Here is a 22,642-nt window from a genome sequence, read left to right on the forward strand (position 1 = left end):
GAGTTATAAACCATTGCTCAAACACGCATTGTTCAATTTACCTTAAATTCACTTAGCCACAAAGGAAAACCGTTACCTCAGTATGCTAGCAAAGATGTTGTGCCTGAGAATATGGCTGTAAGAACGAGTGCACATACAACCATTTCTTTCAACTGTTGTTTCAGCCTGGACATAAAATTTCATAACTCTGTTAGCACAATAGTCGCCTCTTACTGTTAAATTAATGATTAATAATTAAGGCTGTTAAAATGCATAGAATAAGGGCTACAATGGTGATATGAAGTCCTGCAAGGAGACCTCACCAGCTTCCAGAATGGTTAGAGAACCTGGGTCTTTTTGTACCAAGCCAGGTAGGTATGCAGATACTTTTAAAATTTTAATCCTTTCTGTTCCAAAACTTTTTTATTACTAATTTTAAAATTAAACAGATAACTTATCTCACGATCATGCAAAACATAAAATCGTCAATTTCTTCAGCAAAAAGAAGGCAAAAATGCTCTTAGCTACCAAATAGGAAGCACCTGAACATAGCCTTGGTGAAACAAACCAAGGGAAACCGCGGAGTAATACTGGGGAGGAAAAAAATAAAGTAAGTGCCACCCGATCAGCTGTGTGTGTAACTCATGTCACTATTTCCAAGAACTGTAAAACCTGAAATCAGCTATCTAGGAGCACTCACAGGAACAGTGAAAATTTCAAAATTCAGAATTTTCCAGAAGTAATTTTTTTCTGGGCAGACAAGCAATAGGACGTAACATACACCACCTGGGCAGTTTTGCATCCTTTCTGTCTAACCCCTATCACTTTCAGTAAAGAGATGCACAGATACAGGCATTAAGACTGAATATTAACTCTATGGAAAATTTTTCCTTTCTGCTGCAAGACATAAATTGTAATAATAAAAATAGGCATGATGAAGAAATACTTGCCACTACCTCAAAGCCAACACCTCAATGAGATATTTCAGAGTGAATGAAGGTAATAAAGATTTATTTGTGTGAGCATTCAAACACATTCGGGTGGAAAAGTTTGTATCTGAATTTCACTACAAGCTTCACAAATATCTATTACTAAAACTGAACAATACATAGGGTTCAGAATTTGCATTGGCACAATTTAAAACTGAAAATATGAAAGAGCTCATCCTTTAGGAAAAACAATAATTTAAATTTAAAGCTTTGAGAGACAACGTGTGTTAAATTTAAAACAACCAGAAGTAGTACCATAATTAGTCACGCTCAGAATACAGATAAAAAGGAAGAAATACCAGAGAAACAGAATAAAATTATGTCTTTGCTGAGGTACGAATAGAAGGTTCCATAGTACAGGATTAACTCTTTCAATGGCAAATCCTTCACATACAAAACTCAAACCCAGAGTCACTTACCACATAATTCAAAGTTTACAGGTACTAAAGGCAAGGCAATACTCAGTTATGGCCTGTCAAATATTTACCCCACTAATGTTATCTACAAAAGCACTTTACCATTTTGTACACAGTGATTCCTTATGCACGTTGAAAGGCTTTCAGTTAAAAAAAGACATTATATACATAACTGTACACAATTCCAACAAACATACTCCATCTCCCAGTGGAATTCTTAAAGCAATACCTGAGGTTTCTCAATATCTTCGATTTCTCTACCACAAACCTAAATATACATTTCAGATTTTTAAAAAAGACACCTCCCTGGAATATGTGCATTATCATTAAAAAAAAGTTATAGCTTTAAGGAGCTGAAAAAGACTGCCTCCATCTGAGAGACTTCATTTTCACTCTTGCGCACTTAGGCACGTCCTTCCACCAAAGGACATTCCAGTGACTGAGGGACAGAACAACGTGAGGGTGCACGCCTTCAATGCAGACACCGCGGGATCTCTGTTGTCTTAGAAAAGTCAAGAGCAGAACGTCAGTAGGATGAAGTACTTCCTCCAGCTAGTGAGTATCTGAGGAGGAAAAGAAATAGTTAGTTGTGACTTGCAGAGAGACATTCTACAACAAGCAGCAACTAGAAGTTACTCCGTTTCACGCTGCTGAAGTGCCAGCCTCTTTCCTTGCAGAATGACACTCGCCACCGCTGCCACACCTTAAAGGCCGTAGAGCTGAACAAAATACACCCTATTAGAACATTGCTGCTTTTCTAACAAATAACAACAATGTGCACTCAACTGTGTTGCTGAGAAGTAGATGATGATGATGTAAGAATTCTGCATGCTGGGGGCAACATGTAGCAATTCCAACTTTCCTACTTGGCAAGTTTACATCATGACCTTTCCAAAATGTGACTGGGGCAGGAAACCGGTATTTCTCAGTTTAAGCAGGTTCTTAAATCGTCCGAAGAAAGCAGCACACATTTTAATCATGTTAAGCTTACAATAAACTTTATAAAGCATCAGAGATCAAAACTGGAGGGGGAAGGTAAATGGATTCACTGAAGTTATTGGGCAGCTATTCTGAGGGTCCCAACTCACTCATTCAGACAAACTTGGGAAATCTGGATTCAACTAATCATAAGGGTAATGAAAATTTCATTAGAAACATGTGGTTGAAGAGCCATCTTCCATAGTTAGCTGTCAAATCGAGAGGATATTTTAAGCGGATACAATGAATGAGCTAATGATGTAACAAAGCGTATTTCTCGTAGCATTCACACAAGAAGGAACTATCTTTTCAGAAGATGACTAGCTCCAAAAATAGCTTTATCCATGAGGGATACCTACTAAGCTATGGAATGGTTAAACTCCTTAAGGGGGGATCCTGCCACTCATTTCTTTCACTTGCTTTCTGGAAGGAGTGCTAGTGGTGATCACATACTAGCTGAGTATCATCCCTGGGATAAGAGAAAGTTCACCCAGGTATGACCCATTGGTGAACGTTCTCTATGAATATTTCTTTTTCTTCTTCAAAGAAAATTAAGTGCCTGCCTCCACTGTTGTAAGACATTACGATCAAGGAAACCAGCAATAGTCCAAGGAAGCAGAACAGAAGGAAAACAAAATGCTAAATAGGTATATAAAGGGTTCTGGAATCTATCTTCTAGGACAAAAACAGTGACCGTTGCTGTCATGACAGGAACAAGTCAGGTCATCTCCAGCATCCACAAAAGATGTGCCCCATGGAAAGCCTGTCTCCACATGGTCACCTTCAGCTTCAATCGTAGCATCGAGTTTTTGAGGTTCCCAATTCCAGGAAGGCCCTGTGCCAGGCTTATAGCAATTCGATGCTGATGAAAGACTGGAGTCAATTTTGGAACCCCTAATGGAAACAGAGATAGAAGCTCCAGAAACTCTTTCAAGCCTGCCAGGATCAACTGAAAGGAGAATCAGGACATCTGGCATCAAGGAGTGACCTTCTCGCACCAGAGATGCTGACAAGGCTTCATGCTTAACAGCCCAGAAAGCAAGAAACACGATTGCTTTCAGATTTCTTGGCACTGATTTTTACTGAATGACAAAGTGTCAGCCTGGCAATCCTCTGCTTTAGCTTCAGAGGTGTGAATTCTTTAACATTATCAAGCTGTGGTTCAGACAGTATAATGGAGACATCTGCTCGGGGTGATTTTTTTTCAAGGTAGCAGTCCATGAGTAATCATTGCTGTAAGGTTTTTTCCAGTACCAAGCAGTCCAATTCCACAGGTTCCACAACAGCTGTGGCCAGATTCAAGGTTGCATTTACAGCCTCTTCAAGCAGTAATGCTGAAATTTATACCCCCTGATCTTTGCTGTTGTAGCATTTAAAAGAACAACAAATTGAACGTGAAGAACATATTCCTAACCCAAGCAGTCAGAAAATCCCTTCTGAAATTTGGCCTTTTGAAGTAATATAAAATGTTGGGTTTGGAATTACCACCAAAAGGCCATACAGACCATCTTTAACGAATGAACGACAAACCACTTACTATGTAACTGAAAGAAACACAAACTAACTGAACAGTCCACTTACCAAAGTGCATAAAAGAAATCAAGAGTGACCCAAGGCATCCTCTACAACATACACACTGACACCAAGAAAACATGAAAATCCCTTACAGGAACTGCAAAGGGAGAAGGCGGTCCCGTCTCATCTGGCACACAACACGCATACCAACGGGGTTAATGTACGTATGGGCTATCACCTGAAGCCAGAAATTAGAACTGCTGATACGATTAGCTTTTTTCTACTAAGCAAACACAACTGAGCAAACTAAGCACAAGTGTTTCTTCCTCTATTATAAACAGAAAATAATTCTTTCAATTTTACACTAGTCAAATATTTGTAGAATCAGATCTGCAATTTTCTGTAAAACTTTAGTGAAAGAGTTTCATTACCTCTGAAGCCTCTGCACAAGGTGTGACACCATGTTATCTGCAATGCCCGGACAAGCCTCCTCAGCTAAATAAATAGCTTTTCGCAGTTCTTCTATGGAATCTGTGTTACCACCACACACTTCACTCTTCTCTTTCAACTGAAAGAAAAGGAGGAAAAGATATATTAATAAGATAGTCATAAATATTTCTATAAATAACATAATGCAAAAGCTTGTTTGGAAGTCACTGCCAGTGTTCACAGTGTCAGGATTTTACTTTCATTACACACCCTCACATCCTGAAGACATTTCATCCCGAAGTCTTTGCAGTAGTTAGCAGGATGTCATTCATCTTCACAAGCCTTCAATCATTCCCGTATCCTTTTCAGCATGCTCACAGTCAAAAATTGCAACGAAGTTTCCAAAGAAAGGTGCGCTATTTATCTGTAGCTGTTCTGTTTGAAGAGGTGCTGCTTATACATGCTTACTTTAGTATACCTGCTTGTACACCTATAGCTTATACATACTATATATACTTATACACACACTGCAGGTGCATTTGTGCAAGCACTGTTAGAAAATGTTTTTGCTCTGTCAACCCCAGAGTACCCTGAGCATCTCCGACCTGCCCCTGAAGCAAAGGAGCCCACAACTAGGCAGGAGGGAAGGTCTCAGTGCTTTGCTCATGCAGGGGCTGGTATAACCTGCTGAGTATAGCTGGTAAAATGCTTTCTTTCTCCAAATGCACTACAGAACATCCAAGAATTTCAGCAGGGTCTGGTCTTCCTTGGAGAAAATGTCATGCTACTGGCAGTAAGGGTGAATGAAGGCATGGCCACCTTTCAGGGACTGGACTTTGCCCAGGAGGTTGGATGTTTGCATTTACAAGTTTCTCTCCACATTTATCACTACAGCTGTTGTCAAGAGCTGCTTTGCAGCATCCTCCTAATCAGGATGGAATCAAACTCATTTCTCAGGGGGAAAAAACCAAACCAGTAAGAAAAATACTCGAGCTGGAAGCTGACTGGCCTTATGAGTGCTTTGGACCAAAGAGTTTTGAGTTGTTTACATAGAACTGAAGAACAGTGGATTATTGTCACATGGAATAAGCATGATCCCCAGAAATTAGCAGAAAGCAGAATTAATAGACCAAGATAATTTTGAGTTCAGTGTAGTACAAGACGTTCTGGAGGGAACAAAGGGGCGGTGAAGTTCTTCAGAGATGTCCAAGCCCTAAAGCAGACTTTCAGTACTTTCTGAAGTCGACTTTCAACAGGTGTCAACAGCCCAAGAATTTCTGTCAGCATCGAGGAAACATTTTTCTTTAAAAAGGAATCCCGAGTCTTGCAGGGGAAATTACAAAAGGAAATAATTACTGTTCTAGTTCCACATTTCGCGATGGCTTATAGGTATGTTAGGGCACCCTCCCGAGAGTAACTCGGGTCTCACCAAAAGGAAATCAAGAGGACTGCGTGTGTGTGTGTACCACAGCTGAGGTACAACCACAGAAGCAGAAAGGCTTCTGCACTCTTGTTTGGCTGCTGCTTGTGTTCTCTTTTTGTTACATCCAGGATGCTCAAGACTGAGATCTTGCATACAAAGCACAGGTGTAACAGGAAGACACAAATGCCTTTTTCCCATTAATAACTAAACCCTTTCCTAGTCTAAGCTTGGAAGTCACAGCTTGAGGACAAGACAATACAGGGGGACAACAGTGGGAACATCACAACAAATGACACCACCAGATCTCCTGCCTTCAAAAAGGAACCCAGCAGGAGCCACCGCATGCAGTACTCAGTCAGTAGAAAGCCCGGAGAAAGAAACCACATCACACTGAAGATCACAAATTACTGACAAGCACGACAACTTTATTCATTTTCAAGGTATGTTTTGTTTTCTGTTGTTTGGGGGGAGTTGGTTTTGTTTTCTTTGGGGTTGGGTGTTTTGTTTTGTTTGTTCTTTTAAATGGCTTAGAAAGCTTCAAATTACTACCAGCAACAAAGAGCAGCAGAGCCCGTATCTGAGCCAAGCCTCTTCAGCCGAGGCTCAGAAGTCGTATCAGCGTTCAGCTGAAGGAGACGGATGCAGAGCACAGTCTTCCCTTGTAAGATTACTTAGGGACAGCAGTTGGTTTTTAAACCCGTCTCCTGCGCCAAAAGCTTTGAAGCCTCCATGAGGACAAAAAAAGTGCTGACTGGCCAGTTTTCTTCTTTTTGGAGGAGTTCCATGCTAGCAGTAATTCCTGAAGGTGCAGGTATCTGCGGTTTGAATGCTAAACAAATGGAACATAAGGCTTCCTCCAGACAGCAGAGACGGCAGCAATGCCCGTAAGAAAAAGCAAACCCTACAATGAGATTCTGGAACAGATTGGGGAAGTTGTGGCTATCTACCAGAAGTTGTGTGGAAAAGGAGTTTGAAGTATGAACCAAACAGCAGATACCAGACCAAGTCTTCCCCCATAGCATGAAATTATACAAATAAGTATGTGAGGAAAAATTTTCTGTAGCCTCTGCACACTAGAGAGATGAAAGAAAATGGCAATCTTAAGGACTGCAGTGAAAAATGTTTTGCTGCTGAAGCAGTGCTAAGGGAATCATATACCTGCAGGCATCAGTGAGCAGCAATTAAAAGAATGGCCTTAACAATGAAAATGGGAAGCAAGAAAGGCAAAGAATGACACAGCAACTAGTCAGCAATACCATGGGAAGGAAGAACCCAGCCAGAGCAGCGATATCTAGAAGACAGGTAATAAAGGGCATGGTGGAAAGTAAATTAAAAATAAAAGAAAGGATAAACATGGATGGAATGTAGAAGACTGTGGATGCAGGACCTGTATCATGCTTGATAGAGGAAAGTGGAAGACAACCTAAAGGAGATGCACAGCGACCAGAACAATGTTTGGGAGATGGAAGGGTAAGGAATTGAAAGGAAATCCTCAGAGGCAAGCAAGTGGGTAATACATAAAGAACTGCAATGGAAAATGCCAAAATATCCCTGTTCAAAGTGGTTTTCCACTTTACATAGGAGAATGACAGGCTGACTTAATTCTGGAGTCAGAATAACCAATACAGAGGTCATCCCCTTCTAAAGAAGTTTAAGTGCTTTACTGCACTCAATATTCATAAGGACCATGCAAAATTCCATTATAATCCTCTGAAGCGGCACTCCGCTCATTACAACAAAATTAAGACAACAACCTTTTAATAAAACAATTTCTCTAACTTTATTTCTATAACAATTACAATAATTGAAACCATAATTTCAATAAAACATTTTCATATCAAAGCTAGGGTGAGAGGGGAGTTTTTGTTTGTTGGAGTTTTATCAAGTTTTTTAAATAGTCACATCCTCGTAAATATCTGGCTTCCCCTTCATGTGATTTTTTAAAGTTATTTTAAGTATTTGGAAAAAAGCAAATATAAAAATTATAGGATTCAGAATGGGAATAAAACACAGTTTTCAATACTGAAATTCAAAAGTTAAGTTCTTGCTGATCTGGTCCACAGCCGTATCTTGGAACTCTGAAGAACTTGAAATTTGTAACAGAAGAGTGCCACAAAGAGAAAAAGCAGTGTCACAAAAATGGAATGCTACAATCCAAACATTTACATGCCTTTTTGGTTTTCATGTTCATTGCTTTAGGTTGATGTTGCTAACATCCACATGAAGTATTGTTAGAAGCAAAATGAAGATCTCAAAAGCAGACATGCTTGAAATCAAAGGGTACAGCTAAAACTGTAACACATCAAGTTCCAAATGGGTTGTAGGAACCTTAGGTGTCATTCCTCATATTTTTCTATTCTTCAGAAACAAAAATACTGGAACTGTTAAGTTTTAAAGCAATAACTTACCTCTGCAAATAAAGGGGATATAATTGTAGACAGGCATTGGGATAGAGGCCTCGCTGGCATATCTTTTTCCTTTAAAGAAAACAAAATCCTGAATAATTTTATTTCTGAAAAAAGGCATTCTCATAGTATTCTGTTTCTAATTAAAAAATAGTTCCAACATGCTACGCTTTATGAAAAACCTGTTTCTATGTACATACAAATATATGAAATGTTCTAAAACATACTATTCAAAGCACTGTGGAAAATTAAGGCTGAATTAAAATTTGAGGCTGCAGCATCTCAAATACATGCAAGCTCAAGATTAAAAAAATAATAAAAACGACAAAAAACACAAACCCAAAAAAACCCTCCAAAATCCCACAATCCTATTGAGCATCTATTAAATCATAGACACACTGATATTTGCTAGGTTCCTCCCATATGCTAAAATATTTTTCTTGCATTTCTCCCGTTCTGATAAGGGTGCGCACACTGAATTTTCAGAGCAAGGGTAGCAACCACCTGCCCTAGCCACACAGGCTGCAGAAAATACAATGGAGCAGCTCTTAAACCTACCGTATTCTGGGTTGTTTGGTGGGGTTTTCTGGAGACATGCACGTTCTATTCTTTGCTCCATTGTAGACCTTTCTACTAAAAGACCAGAATACCTTCCCCAAAACCACTGGCTAGCTTTATACTGTACTGGTTTAAGTTCAATTAACAGAAGGAAGATTTTCAAAATAAAATATTGCCTGGTCTTCCTCCAGTAGTAATGTTTCACAAACTATGGAAATATTTTGGTACATACTTAAACTAAAGAAAAATACCTATTTTGTCTTTACCAAATTACCAGAACAGCAAAACTTTTAAGACATTTTGTGAAAGGCAACTGTAGAATACACATTTTTAGCAAAAGTTCTGAGAGTTTTACAATGTAATGCTTTTAAAGGTATAAAATAAAAATCACCCCACTGTATTATTAAAGCAAGAATTATCTCCTTGTGTAATGCAGTCAGTATTTTGAGTACCTTATTTCTTTGCAGCTCCAAAGGCTGGGCTGCTCCATTCTCTAGACTCTTGGGGTCTTTTTCTCTTATTGTAAAGATCCACTCTCCTGAATCGCTCCCACCTGAAGCCTGGCCATCTGGTTCACTTCAAGGGTGGGGGAAAAAAATTTGAAAATTTTTTATTACCTAAAAATTACCGTATGTTCACTGAATATACATGAGGAAACTTTAAAAACTACAGTCAAGACCAAAATGAGGATTCTATTGTGCAAGCCAGTAAGTATAAAGACAAGTATTAAAAGTAATGTGATTTATTTTGGGGGCTAATTAAAAAAATTAAACCAAGATACTTCACTAAATATTAAATTTAACTTCAAAAAGAGAGGGATTACATATTGAAAACATTTTCCCGAATTACATACACAAGTAACAAAGTGTTTTATTGCTGTCTGAAAACCGGCTTTAGCAGACTACTTCAAATCATTAGGGAAGGGGGAAAAAATTAGAAGTTTTAATTCACTTTTTTAACCTAGAAAAACAGCTAAGACACTACCTTAGAATACTTCTAAAGAAGACAGTTCACCCCCAGCCTGTTAGCAAGGTATGTTTCCCCACTTCAAAAAAATGGGCTAAAAAAGTACAGATACAGCATAGCTTTAACAAACTCCATCACCATAAGGCTCATTTTTTGTGGATGGCATAGTAGTTTTTTCTGTAACTCCTGCTGATTAAGAGAACAAAAATATTTATGCTGGCACTAATCAATCACTGCATTACATTTCTCCTCTCACTACCATAAACATCCTTCTCTAAGTTAATTTCTTTCTGATCTGTGAATTAAGAGTGGCTTGCAAGAAAGCCACCAATTAAAAGGGTATCTGGTGGCCATTGTACAAAAAGTATTTAGCACAGCCTACCAAGTCTAAGAGCACGTGATCAGTGCATGAAAATTCTCCAAGATTCCTGCTTGAAGTCACATAGAACTTCTGGCTGTCACTGAAAGAGGCAGGTCTACCTTCCTCGTATACATAAGCTCTAGGAAGCTGATCCAAAAGAAAGAGTATTTATTGATTTGGCAAGTCAGTATTCCAGCACACCAAACCAACTCACCCTTTTATCACATCTAATACAAGGGCTGCTGTGGAAGCAGAGAAGGGGAAAGCAGGCTTAGACATAACATTAAACTGTCTCATAAGCACTCACTAACCATTCCAGTTCCACTACTCTCCTACGCCAAGCTATCAAAGCTGGCCTGATACTTGACAGGAACAATGAACTGTAACCTCGGAGTGCAGTTCGTAACTGATCTGAGACCAGTTTTAGGACTAGTAATTTACCTTCCAAATCAGACGTGCTTTTGGGCTGGATCTGTGATCACTGGAATGCATGAAGCCATTAACAATGTAGGGCAAATATACAGCTGTAATGGCACCCAAGAAATCTTAATGAGCCTAATGCTTACGATTAGCACACAGCCTGGAACTGCAAAAAATAGCTGTGTTTTCTTTATTATGAGGAATTTAATCAATTTGTGAATAAACTGTGGCAATCCCTTCACTTGATTTTCAGAAATATGTGATCTGGTGATACACACTATTTTCAAAATCACTTTTAGACTAAAAAAGTTAGCTTTTTTACTGAGACATAGCTATCTGTAACTTGGTTTCCTAAGGAAACCAACTTATAAACCTAGTGAGCAGCTCCATCAAAATTTGATGGAGAGAAGTAAACACAGGAAAGAAATCTGGAAATATTTACAACACTTATACTTTTTCAACTTGACATTTCATGACTATTATATGCTGTAATGGCCCAACCTTCCTGGAAGGAAAAAACCCTCTCACTGAAAAAACTAGGTAATACGGTTTACACCACAAAAACCCATTATCATGGAAACAATGTCCACTAACGCTCTCTTATATGCAAGGACATGCTTCTGCCTGTTTATTCAGATAGCCAAACTGAAGGACAACCTGCCAGCAAAGAGACGGCTCCCCTCCTCGGGTGGCCATGTGCAACCACAGCACAGCGCATGTGCGCACCGCTGCTTGGCCGTGCAGGGTAAGGCCTACCTTCTGCTTGCGCAACAGGAGTAAGTTGACCTTATGTCTAGGACTGACCCTAGACACTACATAAGACAAGGCAGCATAAAATATGGGCCAGAAGAATTGTTCTCAGTGGCTGTTATTTGCATGAAATCCCTTGCAATACTGAAATCAAGATTTCATTAGTTTACCAAGGCTGCTAAGCTGAAAAGCTGTAAATAACAGAACACAGGAATACACGTTCTCAACTACTCGGCTCCTATATTTAGAAAGGATATTTCACAAACTCATCAAACTTACGTATCTGAGTCATCAGAACTGGAGTCATCATGACTTTGTTCAGACTTCCATCTCTTGTGCCTATCAATAAGGTCAGTCAGGTAGGAAGTTTTCTTTGAGTTTCGTAAAATAAATTTGTGTTTTAAGAGCTCTTTTGCAGTAGGTCTCTTAAAAAAGAAAAAGGTATTTTACTGCATTTGAGAGTGTTAAGTGACTCGCTATAAAAAGACTAAGAAATCCAGACTTCAGTCTTGATACAAATGAGATTTTAAATATACACAGTAACTTCAAAAAAAAAAAAAAAAAAGTGCTGGTGAATACGTTGCCCCATATTAGAAAAGCTGAACTGCACTTGTTCATGTAATTAGTGTAAACCAGTCAAGTTCTCTACTATACATTGACAAACAAATGAAACTCACAAAGCTTGGGTCCTTGTTTAAGCAGGCTTCAACAAATTCTTTGAGGGATTTACTGAAGTTTCCTTCCAGCGTAGGTGGATTGTTCTTAGGAATAAGGAACAAAACCTTCATTGGATGCAATTCTGAATGAGGTGGCTCTCCTTTTGCAAGTTCTATGGCTGTTATGCCTAATGACCAGATATCTGCCTGTAAGAAACAATGCTTTTCAGGTTAGGCTGGAGAAGAAATAGTGTTGCTTGCTGTCACGATTTAATTCCAGGGGACAACTAAGCACACCACACAGCCACTCACTCACTCCCCCTCCAGCAGGATGGGGGCAAAAGAATTGGAAGGGTGAAAGTGAGAAAACTCATGGGTTGAGATAAGAACAGTTTAATAAGTGAAATAATATATAACAACAAAACCAACAATAATAAATTGTAATGAAAAGGAAAATAACAGAGAGAAGTAACACCCAAGAAAGGCAAGTGATGCGAATGAAAACAATTGCTCACCACCAACCAACTAACCAAGGCCCAGCCAGTCCCCGAGCTGCAGCCCCCTGGCCCACTTTCCGCCTAGTTTGATTGCTGAGCCTGACACGGTATGGTATGGAATATCCCTTTGGTCAGTCGGGGCCAGCTGTCCTGGCTGTGTCAGGACTCCCAACTTCTTGTGCACCCCCAGCCTGCTCGTCAGCTGGGCAGCAGGACCAGAAAAGGCCTTGATTCCATGCAAGCAGTGCTTATTAGTAACTAAAACATCTTTAACTACCAGCACCGCTTCCAGCACAAATGCAAAGCATAGCCCCATACTAGCTACTACGAAGAAAATTAACTCTACCCCAGCCACAACCAACATACTTGCAGAGGTAGATTTTAAACCTTTACTGTAAATCGTTTCATATGTAAATAGGTTTTGTTATCACAGTCTGGTTTATATGGTTAACCACATACAGTACACAGTTCTCTGGTGGTTTTTATTCTACGGCGTAAAGCAGTTCTACTTAAGAGTTTTTAAACTTTCTGAAATCAATAACGTTACACCAGCAGTTATAACTGATCCTGAAACACAAAATGTTTAAAAAAGTAGTTTTTAAAAGTAGAGTTGTTATAAATAAACATTTAATCCACCATATTCAAGTACACTATGTAAACATGGCACAAGACCCAAATATTGGCTTAAAGGAGAATGTAACATGCACAAATTTTTCCCTAACAGGCACGAGCTACTACAACCATCAAAAATGTATACATTAGAAATATAATGTTCCTGGGGCTTAACACTGTTATATATCACTCATTCACGGACTAGGGAAATGCAATTTAGAACAATATTATTTTCAACCCAAGATCTCAACTGGTTAAGTATTTGGTCCAAGTAGCTTCTGAAATACTGACAGCACTTTTCTACCTGATCTGCTTTGTAGACCTTCTCCTGTAAGAGAAGTCTTGTAGGCCAAGAAGACCTATTCTAAACCAAACTTCTCTAAGTCATGCACAATGCAAAATGCAGATCTAATGGCTCACTGCCAAGTTAGAGGGACAAATCAAGTAGTGCAGCAGAGACCAGTGCTAGATCTGCTACCATTAAATTTCATTGGCGACTGGATCCACATTGTTACTGGATGCCACAATATGCATATTGGGGTTTTAGGAAAGGTTATATAAGCATATGTATTTTATAGGTTTTCATCATTACAACATGCTACTCATTCTAGGGAATGCTGTCTCCCTAGAGTCAAATCTATTGCCAAATCTGCCTGAAGTAATATCGTAATTCGCTATGTTCTGCTGAAATAACAGACCAAAGTGTCAAAAGAATAGAAGAATAAACCCCTCAGAAACACGAAAGAAAAAATTTCACAGAAATGTCTGTTCCAAAAGACAAGATATCTATATTTTGGTTTTTTTCTGTTTCTTTTGAAGTGAAAGCAGAACAAAGGAAGACAGGAAAGATCTGAGGTGAGCTGCCTGGTTTTACCTCCAAGCACAGGACCTGGAACTTTGCTACACTGTAAACAGATCTATTTCCAGGTACTGGATAGAGATGTCATTTCTCAGTGCTGTCCTTGTTAAGCACCCCTCTAATCCATCTGTGCCTGCTCACTCGATATGCTAAGTTATCTCTGAGTAACTCCTACCAGACTACAGGCTCATAGCTGCAAAGTATACATCCATTCCACTATCATAGCTACACTGCCTGACAAAAAACAAGATCCTTCTTCATTGTTCAGACCATACTGTATTGTTAAAGAGTTATTTACTTAATTTTGCAACTAAGCAGGGGTGGTGGTGGTGTGTGTGGAATCTGAGTCAATTAGCATACCACTGAATTTATGAAATGACATTTTGTTAACCCATACTACAGAACTGCCATCTCACACTGAGCACAGAGGATTACCTAAGCATATGAGATCCTGAGTTTCTTTTGTCTTCGTAACAGCATTATCAGCTAAGCTCTCCTCAAGTCTGAGTATAATTTGTAACTTTGCTCTAGCAGGAAAGCTTTCCTTGGTTACGAAAGAAAAATGTCGCCTGTGACGATGAGTCTTTGTGCTAACAACTGAGCATTATTATTTCCTACTTATGTGAATTTCAGTTTCTTGAGAAGAGTATGTTAAAGCCACATAAATAGATTTTCCTCTGCCAGACTTTCAGTCACAGATGGTGCACGTGAGCATAAATATAAAACTCAAATTTGTATGTGTACATGCTCATACCACGTAAGGACATAAACACACACATATATATACAAATGCTACCTTTTTTCCCCCTCAAGTATTTTAACTTTCTACTGCTAGTAATTTTCCTGCACAAAAAAAAAAAATGAATTAAAAAGTCCGAACAGCCACAGCGGCACACTGAACTCTTTGAAGTCCAAGACAGGTTTTGGAAGCCCATTCCTGTTGGAAGCACCAAGAATAAACCCCCCAAATTCCTCTGGAACTGTAACCTCTCCCTTTACAGATAAGAAAGGATCTCAAAACAGGGATGTAAGTACCAATTGCATGTGTAACCAACTAGGCATTTCTAGGCTGTGTGTGGCTGTAACACAAACTCCAGAACAAACACAAACTGGTCCCCCAAATGGGGAGGGGGAAGCATGACCTTAAGAAGCTATGCCACTGTATCATCACTAAGTTTTACCACATGTTATGATTTCTACAGCTCAAGTCTTGAACAAAAATTATTCTTCCAATTTGAGACAAGAGTCACTGGTAACTACTATTTATTGCAGTACTGCCACAAGCCTTTCCTGTTCCATTCTAATGAGTAAAATTTAGTCTCACTTTGAAGCACTTGTAAGTCAAAGAAAATAGGCTATGTGCAAAAGAAAAATATTTTAAAATTAACTATTCCTTTTTCTATTAGAAGTTGTATAGTAGAAAGGACAGAGAACTACATGTGGGAAAACAAGCAGGTAAGCACAGATCCTGACTTTCAGATGAAGAAAAAAAAATCAGAACAGGAAGTAGTAGTTAAGAATTATTGCCAAAATAACAAAAAATAGAAGGAAAAGATCTTATAAGGACATTATATCAAAGAACAAATAGATTGGAGAGAAAGAAATAAATGGTATGGGAAAAGATAAATAAAGGAAATTAAAAAAAACAGGTGGTAGCCGTTATGTAACACTTACATTCACGTTTTGACATTTCACTATTTTTCCCCATAGATGACAGTTTCTTTAGCAGATAGACTTTAAAAATAAACTACAAAGGAAATTGAAAAGTAAAGCTTAAATTTTTGCTATCAAGTACACCTCTCAGATTAGTTACTGACCACATTAAAATCTAAAAGGTTATAGCTAACTTACTCCCTCACACAAGCATCTGGAAATCCTATGTTCTCAAATACATCAGTCTGAATCATTATTTACAGAAGTTTGACAGAAGCTGTTGAAATTTTAGTATCCGTGTCAAAAAACACATACCTTGATTATTTTTCAGACAATAAAGACAAGTGCTGGAATGCTTTATAAACATACCCTGCATGTCTAAGAAAGACTAATAGGAATATCTTAAGGACGCAAAACAGTTTGGGAATGGGACTGAGGACTGAATAAAGCAAGAATAAAATGGGCAGATTCTGTGTGGCAGTCAAGGAATACAGAGCTCACACATGTACAAAGCAGTCCAAAAAGCCTCACATGATATTGAGAGCAGAGTATCAGGAACACAAATTGGGACTTAGTTTGACATTGTTAAGTTTCACATAATTTAAAAGAAACATACACAAAATGAATGCATCTTTCAAATCCTGAATTCAAACAGCATTTTTCAAAAATGCAGACATTTTTTATCTATGAGAAAACCCAGCTTCTCCACCTTAAGATAAAAGATACTATCTACACATGCATTCCCATAATGCATGTTTGGGAAAAAAACAGACTATATTCAAAATCAACAGCTTATGTTAAGTATTCATTACTGCACCATCTTAAGACACATTGACATGAATGTTGAAATACTTTAAAGCAATGCAAAGACAATAAAGATAAAATGCTTTTGGTTAAAATAGTATTAAGTGCTTCACATGATGAAATTCCTCAGAAGTTTGTCTCTTCAATTCTGAAATCTGTGTTTGACAGAATGGTTAACTCAGAAGCATATCTGATTTCAGAGGAGGTGTAATTACATCTTAATACCCAGAACCGCTTCTAGTGGAAATCAATATACTGGAATAATAGTTAGTTCTTGCATGCATTACACTGATAATGTAGTGTAAGCCATGGTCAGGAAATCCAGCAACCGCCCATAATATTAAAGACAAGTGATAACAGCGCTGAATCAACAGGACACTTTGAGCTTCACAGCAATAACTAGCGATGTTAGGCCTCAGGATGCATCTGCCTTCCTTTAGCCTGGCTAGTAGTTTTAGGTTGTAATGTAGGGCTTGCTTTGCCTTACACAGTTGTGCTATTTCAGCAGTTAGCATGAACAAAGATATCAATCCAATCAGGAAAGCAGCAATAAACAATTTAATGGTTGGTGTGAGACATACAGTAAATAAGGAAAGAAGCAGGTGAAATGTATCCAAGGTAGCGTTACAGAGCACTTTCAAGCTTTTATTGGGAATCCATCAGCATGTGGAGAGTAAGAGGACTGAACAGGGCAAAGAACAGAACTGGGTAACACAGCAACTACATAAAGGAAACTGCTTGCACCTCACAGGGACTATGCTATGAAAAGGACAGTCCTGCCTACCACCTTTCAAGCATGGACAGCTTATGAAAGGAAAATTAGGTTAGTTTTGGATATCTGTGTTCTCACATATGCGTAAGACTACCTTAAAATACACAGGCCTTCTCAACTGGTTGATGTGCAACAACGGCAAAACTATTATCTGTACAATGTAGTCTGTTAAGTGCCAGAAGGCTCACAGATGCAAGTAAGTATCTCTAGTTCCTTCAAAACTTGCACTCTGGCCTCCTAGGGAACTGATCGAGTATCCAAGGCCTTTTTATGTCCACATGACTTTGCAGACTGAAAACAGGCAGAATTCAAACCCTGAGGACTGAATCATGTTTTGTCCAAGTGAAGATCATTTCCAGAAGCCAAACCTCAAAAAAACCCCAAACCAAACAAAAAAACCCACAAACACACAACCACCAACACTCCAAAACCAGAAACAATCCACAAAAAAAAATTGTTTACACAACCTTCAAATTGGGAATTTGGGTTCATGTAATCTTCTAGAAGCTCTACAGAGCTCTGCTAGTTATTTTTTTAAATAGCCTCTCTACAGAAAGGTATTAAATAGGGAAGGAAGTAATACTATGAACAGTTTAGGCCAGAGTCAGTATTGGTGAGTTCCTTGCATGCCTGAGGGTGGAAGGAAAGACACCAATCTGTCTCATTGCATGGAGACGTGCAACACCAACAAATCACCACAAGGGCATCAGAGGAGATGGGCAAGAAAGATGAGCTCAGGGAAGAATCTAAGAAATGACTGCTAATTATCATATAGAAAGCTGATCTTATCTCAACACAAGTGGGACTTGAGGGTGACCTTGTTTCAGATATACAGCTGTACCAGCAGGTTTACTGGGTTGTGCAAGTATCTTCCCCAACATAATCAGTAGAGCAATGTCTTACTGAGCTAGTCAGACCAGCGTGGGGGAAGAGGAAAGGAGGGGCAGCAAGGGGGTGTACAAGCAGCTCAGCCTAACAGAAGTATTAAAAACCAAGTAACCAACATGATGAACTTTGAGAAGAGAGATAGGCTTGATCTGACTTCATTGTACATACTCCTTCCCGGCAACTGGGGACACCCAGTGCCATGCTGGTGAGCATATGGAGACCTGTAATGGGAATCAATTTCTATTGTGATCCAACTGTATACTACAACCGACAATTTCAGTATGCTGCTGTACCACTACATTAAATCAAAATCCTGTGTAATGTAAATATCTACAAATAAGTGCATTTAATAAAACATTAAACCCTCTATCTAAAAGAACATGGTCAGTAGCACAGACCTATGCAGCACATTCTTCCACTGATGAATAACAGCACTTTCAAACACTCACACTGACCAAATCCATACTCTCTAAGTGTTGCTGATTATTTTTCTCTAAAAACAACTGGAAGCATACTAGCATTTTGTATATATACTGTTCTCTTCTACTTCTAAACAACCATCAGAAATACTCATCAACGAAGTGGGATAAAAGGTGACAGGATGTACTTGTTAATACTGTAATATTTCTTGCCATCTGACTGGGCTTAATGCGCTAGGAAACTTAAGGTTTGAATACAAATTAGGAAAGCCACTACCCTCACCAACAGCTTCTAGCTGCTAGGTATTACCCTAAACATTCACCCATCTAGACACAGCAAAAGTTACTAGCTACATTCTGAAGATCAACCTACGTAACTCAAGTTAAAAAAGGAAGGGACTTTGGCTACTGCCTTGAAATACCTTACCTTTGAATCATACGCCGATTGCTTTATTACTTCAGGTGCCATCCAAAATGGTGTTCCCACAAAGGTATTCCTCTTTATTTGTGTATCTGTTAGTTGTCCTGCTACTCCAAAATCTGCTAGTTTTACTTCTCCTTGTTCAGATAGCAAAACATTAGCAGCTGGCATAAAAAAAAGAGGAAATAGTGGAAATTAAGACATTTGACACTGTAAGGGTCATTAATATTGCATGAGCTCTTTAACGTTCTTATAATACAAGTAAAAAACAATTTACCTTTAATATCTCTGTGGATTTTCTTTTCTGAATGCAAATAATCAAGTCCTTTGAGTATCTCCCTCAATATTGTAGCAATCTGGGTTTCATCGAGTGAGCCAGGTTCTAACTAGGAGACACAAGAAATATTTTTATGTATGTGTGTTTGTATACACACACACACATATATATACAAAAGGCGAAAGAACAGAAATAACATTGACTACTACAAAAAGAAATTACTCCTTCTGTCACACCTCAAAACTTCCAATTTGCTAACTTCATAACATCAAATAAAAGTCAGAATATTCTTTCTAAAAATACATAGTTTAAATTAAGTGGCCTTATGAACAAAGGCAAATAAACACTTCATTTATCTAAAACATTTTTTCAAAGTTTGTTAAAGGCTCCATAAAGACACAGTTTCAAGTTACAGCTTTGTGGTCAGAACACAGATACACACACTGCCTTTGAAAAGCATCTATATTGTAATCTGATTATTAACAGTACAGTGAACTCATATGTGCAACTTCACAGGCCCTGTATAGACCCAGATCTCAAAGTCAGAGCAAGAAACTAAGGCATAAAAGGTACTGCATGAATCACACATCTATTACTATATACTGGACGGGATTTTGTGAAACTCTAAAACGCAACTCAAACTGCTAGGCTGACAGAGTATTACACATTTTAGAAAGCTAACTTTTAGAATTAAAGGTTCCAAGTAATTTAATTCTTATGAGAAGTAACAGTAGTGGTAGAAGATCTCAGAGCTTGCTACATCTAAAGTGGGAACGCCACTAACTCTGAAGAGACAGAGGAAAGGTCAATACCCAGAGAGGCTTAACTAATAAGGACGTTTTAAGAGACACTGAAACTTTGTGGACAACAATTAATATTGGAAATATTCCAGTTTACTCCACGACAGCAGTCACTGAAACACAATCAAACATTTGTATCTTTGAAGCTTCGCTCTGTGAGAAAGCAAGCATTTCAGATTAATTTTTATCTGGGAATTTTTAAATACTACATCCCACAGAAATCCTCAGCTAAGAGAGATTTGATTTCATGTAATGCCAACAAGATATTTGTTTTACCTTTGTAGATTTACTTATAATCTCTTTTGCTTTTCTTTAGCTGTGATAATATATATGATCTTGCCACTCCCTGAAATCCACCAAGACATTCTCAAGGCTTTGCTCTGGCTAGGCTGCAAGTGCCAATTCAAGACTTGCTAATATGATACAGCACACACTTAACCAGGGAAAACCTCGCTTGTCACATGTTAGCTCACCTTAGAAATAGTGAAAACAGAAAAAGGCTGAGAATTTCAGTGCTTGTACCGCAGCCACAAACCTAAATTACAGTTGAACAACAATGCACATGTAATTGCATTAAACATACTGGCTCTTGTGAGGCATGGTTTTCAAAACAGCCAGTGCACATTCAAGTACAGCAAACACCAGATAAGCATGACTTATACACTTCAAACATGGAATTAAAGGTTCCCATTCAGTCTTGCCTTGAGTACAGAAACGTGATAAAGTGCGTATGCCAGCTGTCCTACCAGATTCCAGTTGAGAACCATAATGTGCATGTCAGAACTACGAAATCACGCAACAGAACATAAATTGAAAATGAATGAAGCACATACAAGATGCGTAATACACACTTACATGATGATTTCAGTTCTGTGGCACAATTCCTTCAATAACATTTTAGGGTGTGACCAAAGACTTTGTACTATTTCTAGGCAACAAATGTAGGGAATAAACATGTGGTCATCACACAAGTGACATGTGTGCAATTTAAAGAAAAAAGACAAGAAAATATGATAACATCTGGTTTCTTTCTGCTCTTTTATACCTTTCCGAAGCAAGAAGAAAGGACTACATTTGTAACAGCAAACCCAGTTTCTAATTGCTCTTCCGTCAGGAAAAAACTATCACAACAATAAACAAACTTTTCCAGCATATCTCTATGGGGAGGAGCATTAACGATTTCTACACAACCACAGAACTCCATCTAACACGATGTGGAAACTAAAGGTATAAATGGGTTCCAAAAGGTAGTTACAATGAAAATATGACAGCACAACTGCAAGAAGCCTGCATTTACTGCACTCCACCCCCCCGGCCCTGTCTTCTGGATGTCACCAGCAGAATCCTTCCACACCAGCCTTTTGCCTTTCACTCTTTCCTGAAGTATTTGTTAGTTACCCCAGTTGAGAACAGCAAAGTATGCACAAAAACATTCCATCTCAATTGGTATGACAATTGTCACATACTGAAAACATCCATTCTTACTTCTATAGTAGTATTTATAAAATCTGCAATAAATGTAAGAAGGTGTGTGATTTTGTTTGGGTTATTTTTTTAATAGCTAAAGCAAATGGACAGCATTCAATCATGGAAAACACAATCTGCACTGAACCTTTCGAATTATGATTCAAACCCGAGTACTCCATCCCAGGTGCAGAATGTGGCAGTTGCTCTTGTTACGTTTCATAGTTAGTGATTGCCCAGCTCTCTAGTCTATCCAGGACTCTCTGTAAGGCCTCTCCATACTTGTGGGAGTTCATAGCTCTTCCTATTTCTTTGAAATACTTCAAATATATTTTTTAATACCAGCCTAAATTGAGTTTCTGTCTATTTAGACTTCAGTGAGACTTGTTTGAAAACAAGAAAACTTTTTTTTGGGGGGGAGGGTGGGGCGGTGGGGGTGGGCAGGCAGGCGGGGGAGATACATTAAAATGTATACACTAGGAGGAGTTGTGGTGGCAGAATTAAGAGACAGAAAAAACTATCTGCAGCCACTAGTGCTCTCTGGCTGACTAAAGATTAGCATTCCAAGATGTTTATAGCCTGCTTCCAATATTATGTTGCTTAGTTCCCTTTCATTTATACAAATAATCAGTCTAGCTTCATGGAAAATAACATTTTCCTAGCACTGACAAATACTTCTCATTTACTGGAAGCAATCATTGTCATAGCCAAATGACATACTATAGTTTTCAGAATTATAAGATAGGAAAATAATTACAAGAGGTAAAATAACAAAAATCATACATAATTTACTTACGAGATCAAGGGCTGAGCCTCCACCCAGATATTCCATTATTATCCATAATTTTGTATCCTGCAAAGCAAAACCAAAATTTATTAAATCTAAAAAAAACCATCAGTTATTAAGGCAATGGAATTTATTCCATTCTTTTTGCCGAAGAAAGAATCTACAGTTTAGAAACGCCACTAACATTCAGCTGTTCATCAAAAATGTCTTTGGATTATTCTTTAAGATATATTATTTTTAGTCCCATTGTGTGTCCCAAGCTACTTACACAATTGTGCGTGTTTAGGAAAGTTTAATTCTGTTCCTCTAAAATAACAAGAGAAAAGCTATTTTACATCTACCAATGGGTTTGTTACTTCCCAATAAGTGGTGCATACTCTCAATGTCACACTCAAGCTCATTTCATGGTACCTCTTTTTTGTACTGATACAAATAAATACTCCTGGAATATAGACAGTATCCAGGAAAGAAGAAAATTCTCTTTAATCCCAACCAAAGAGTCAAGCAGCAGAAGGAAACATCTTGCTTGCCTTTATGCTGACTA

General features: G+C 38.4%; 1 protein-coding gene across 5 annotated transcripts in view; it reads right to left on the reverse strand.

Moving 5' to 3' along the window:
- Nucleotides 1-973: 973 nt before the first annotated feature.
- Nucleotides 974-22,642, reverse strand: part of STK24 (serine/threonine kinase 24) — a 61,996-nt gene continuing 40,327 nt past the window's right edge. For all 5 annotated transcript variants that reach the window (XM_055703290.1, XM_055703286.1, XM_055703288.1 and 2 more), the window contains 9 exons: nt 22,108-22,164; nt 19,048-19,156; nt 18,777-18,934; nt 11,867-12,052; nt 11,469-11,614; nt 9,145-9,268; nt 8,138-8,206; nt 4,309-4,445; nt 974-1,947 (listed from right to left, as the gene is read on the reverse strand). In XM_055703290.1, coding sequence (XP_055559265.1) covers nt 1,911-1,947; nt 4,309-4,445; nt 8,138-8,206; nt 9,145-9,268; nt 11,469-11,614; nt 11,867-12,052; nt 18,777-18,934; nt 19,048-19,156; nt 22,108-22,143 — 1,002 coding nt within the window. In that variant the 5' untranslated portion in view covers nt 22,144-22,164 and the 3' untranslated portion in view covers nt 974-1,910. The remainder of the gene's footprint in view (nt 1,948-4,308; nt 4,446-8,137; nt 8,207-9,144; nt 9,269-11,468; nt 11,615-11,866; nt 12,053-18,776; nt 18,935-19,047; nt 19,157-22,107; nt 22,165-22,642) is intronic.

Source organism: Falco cherrug, chromosome 2 (genome assembly GCF_023634085.1).
Source record: "Falco cherrug isolate bFalChe1 chromosome 2, bFalChe1.pri, whole genome shotgun sequence".
NCBI classification, from domain to species: Eukaryota; Metazoa; Chordata; class Aves; order Falconiformes; family Falconidae; genus Falco; species Falco cherrug.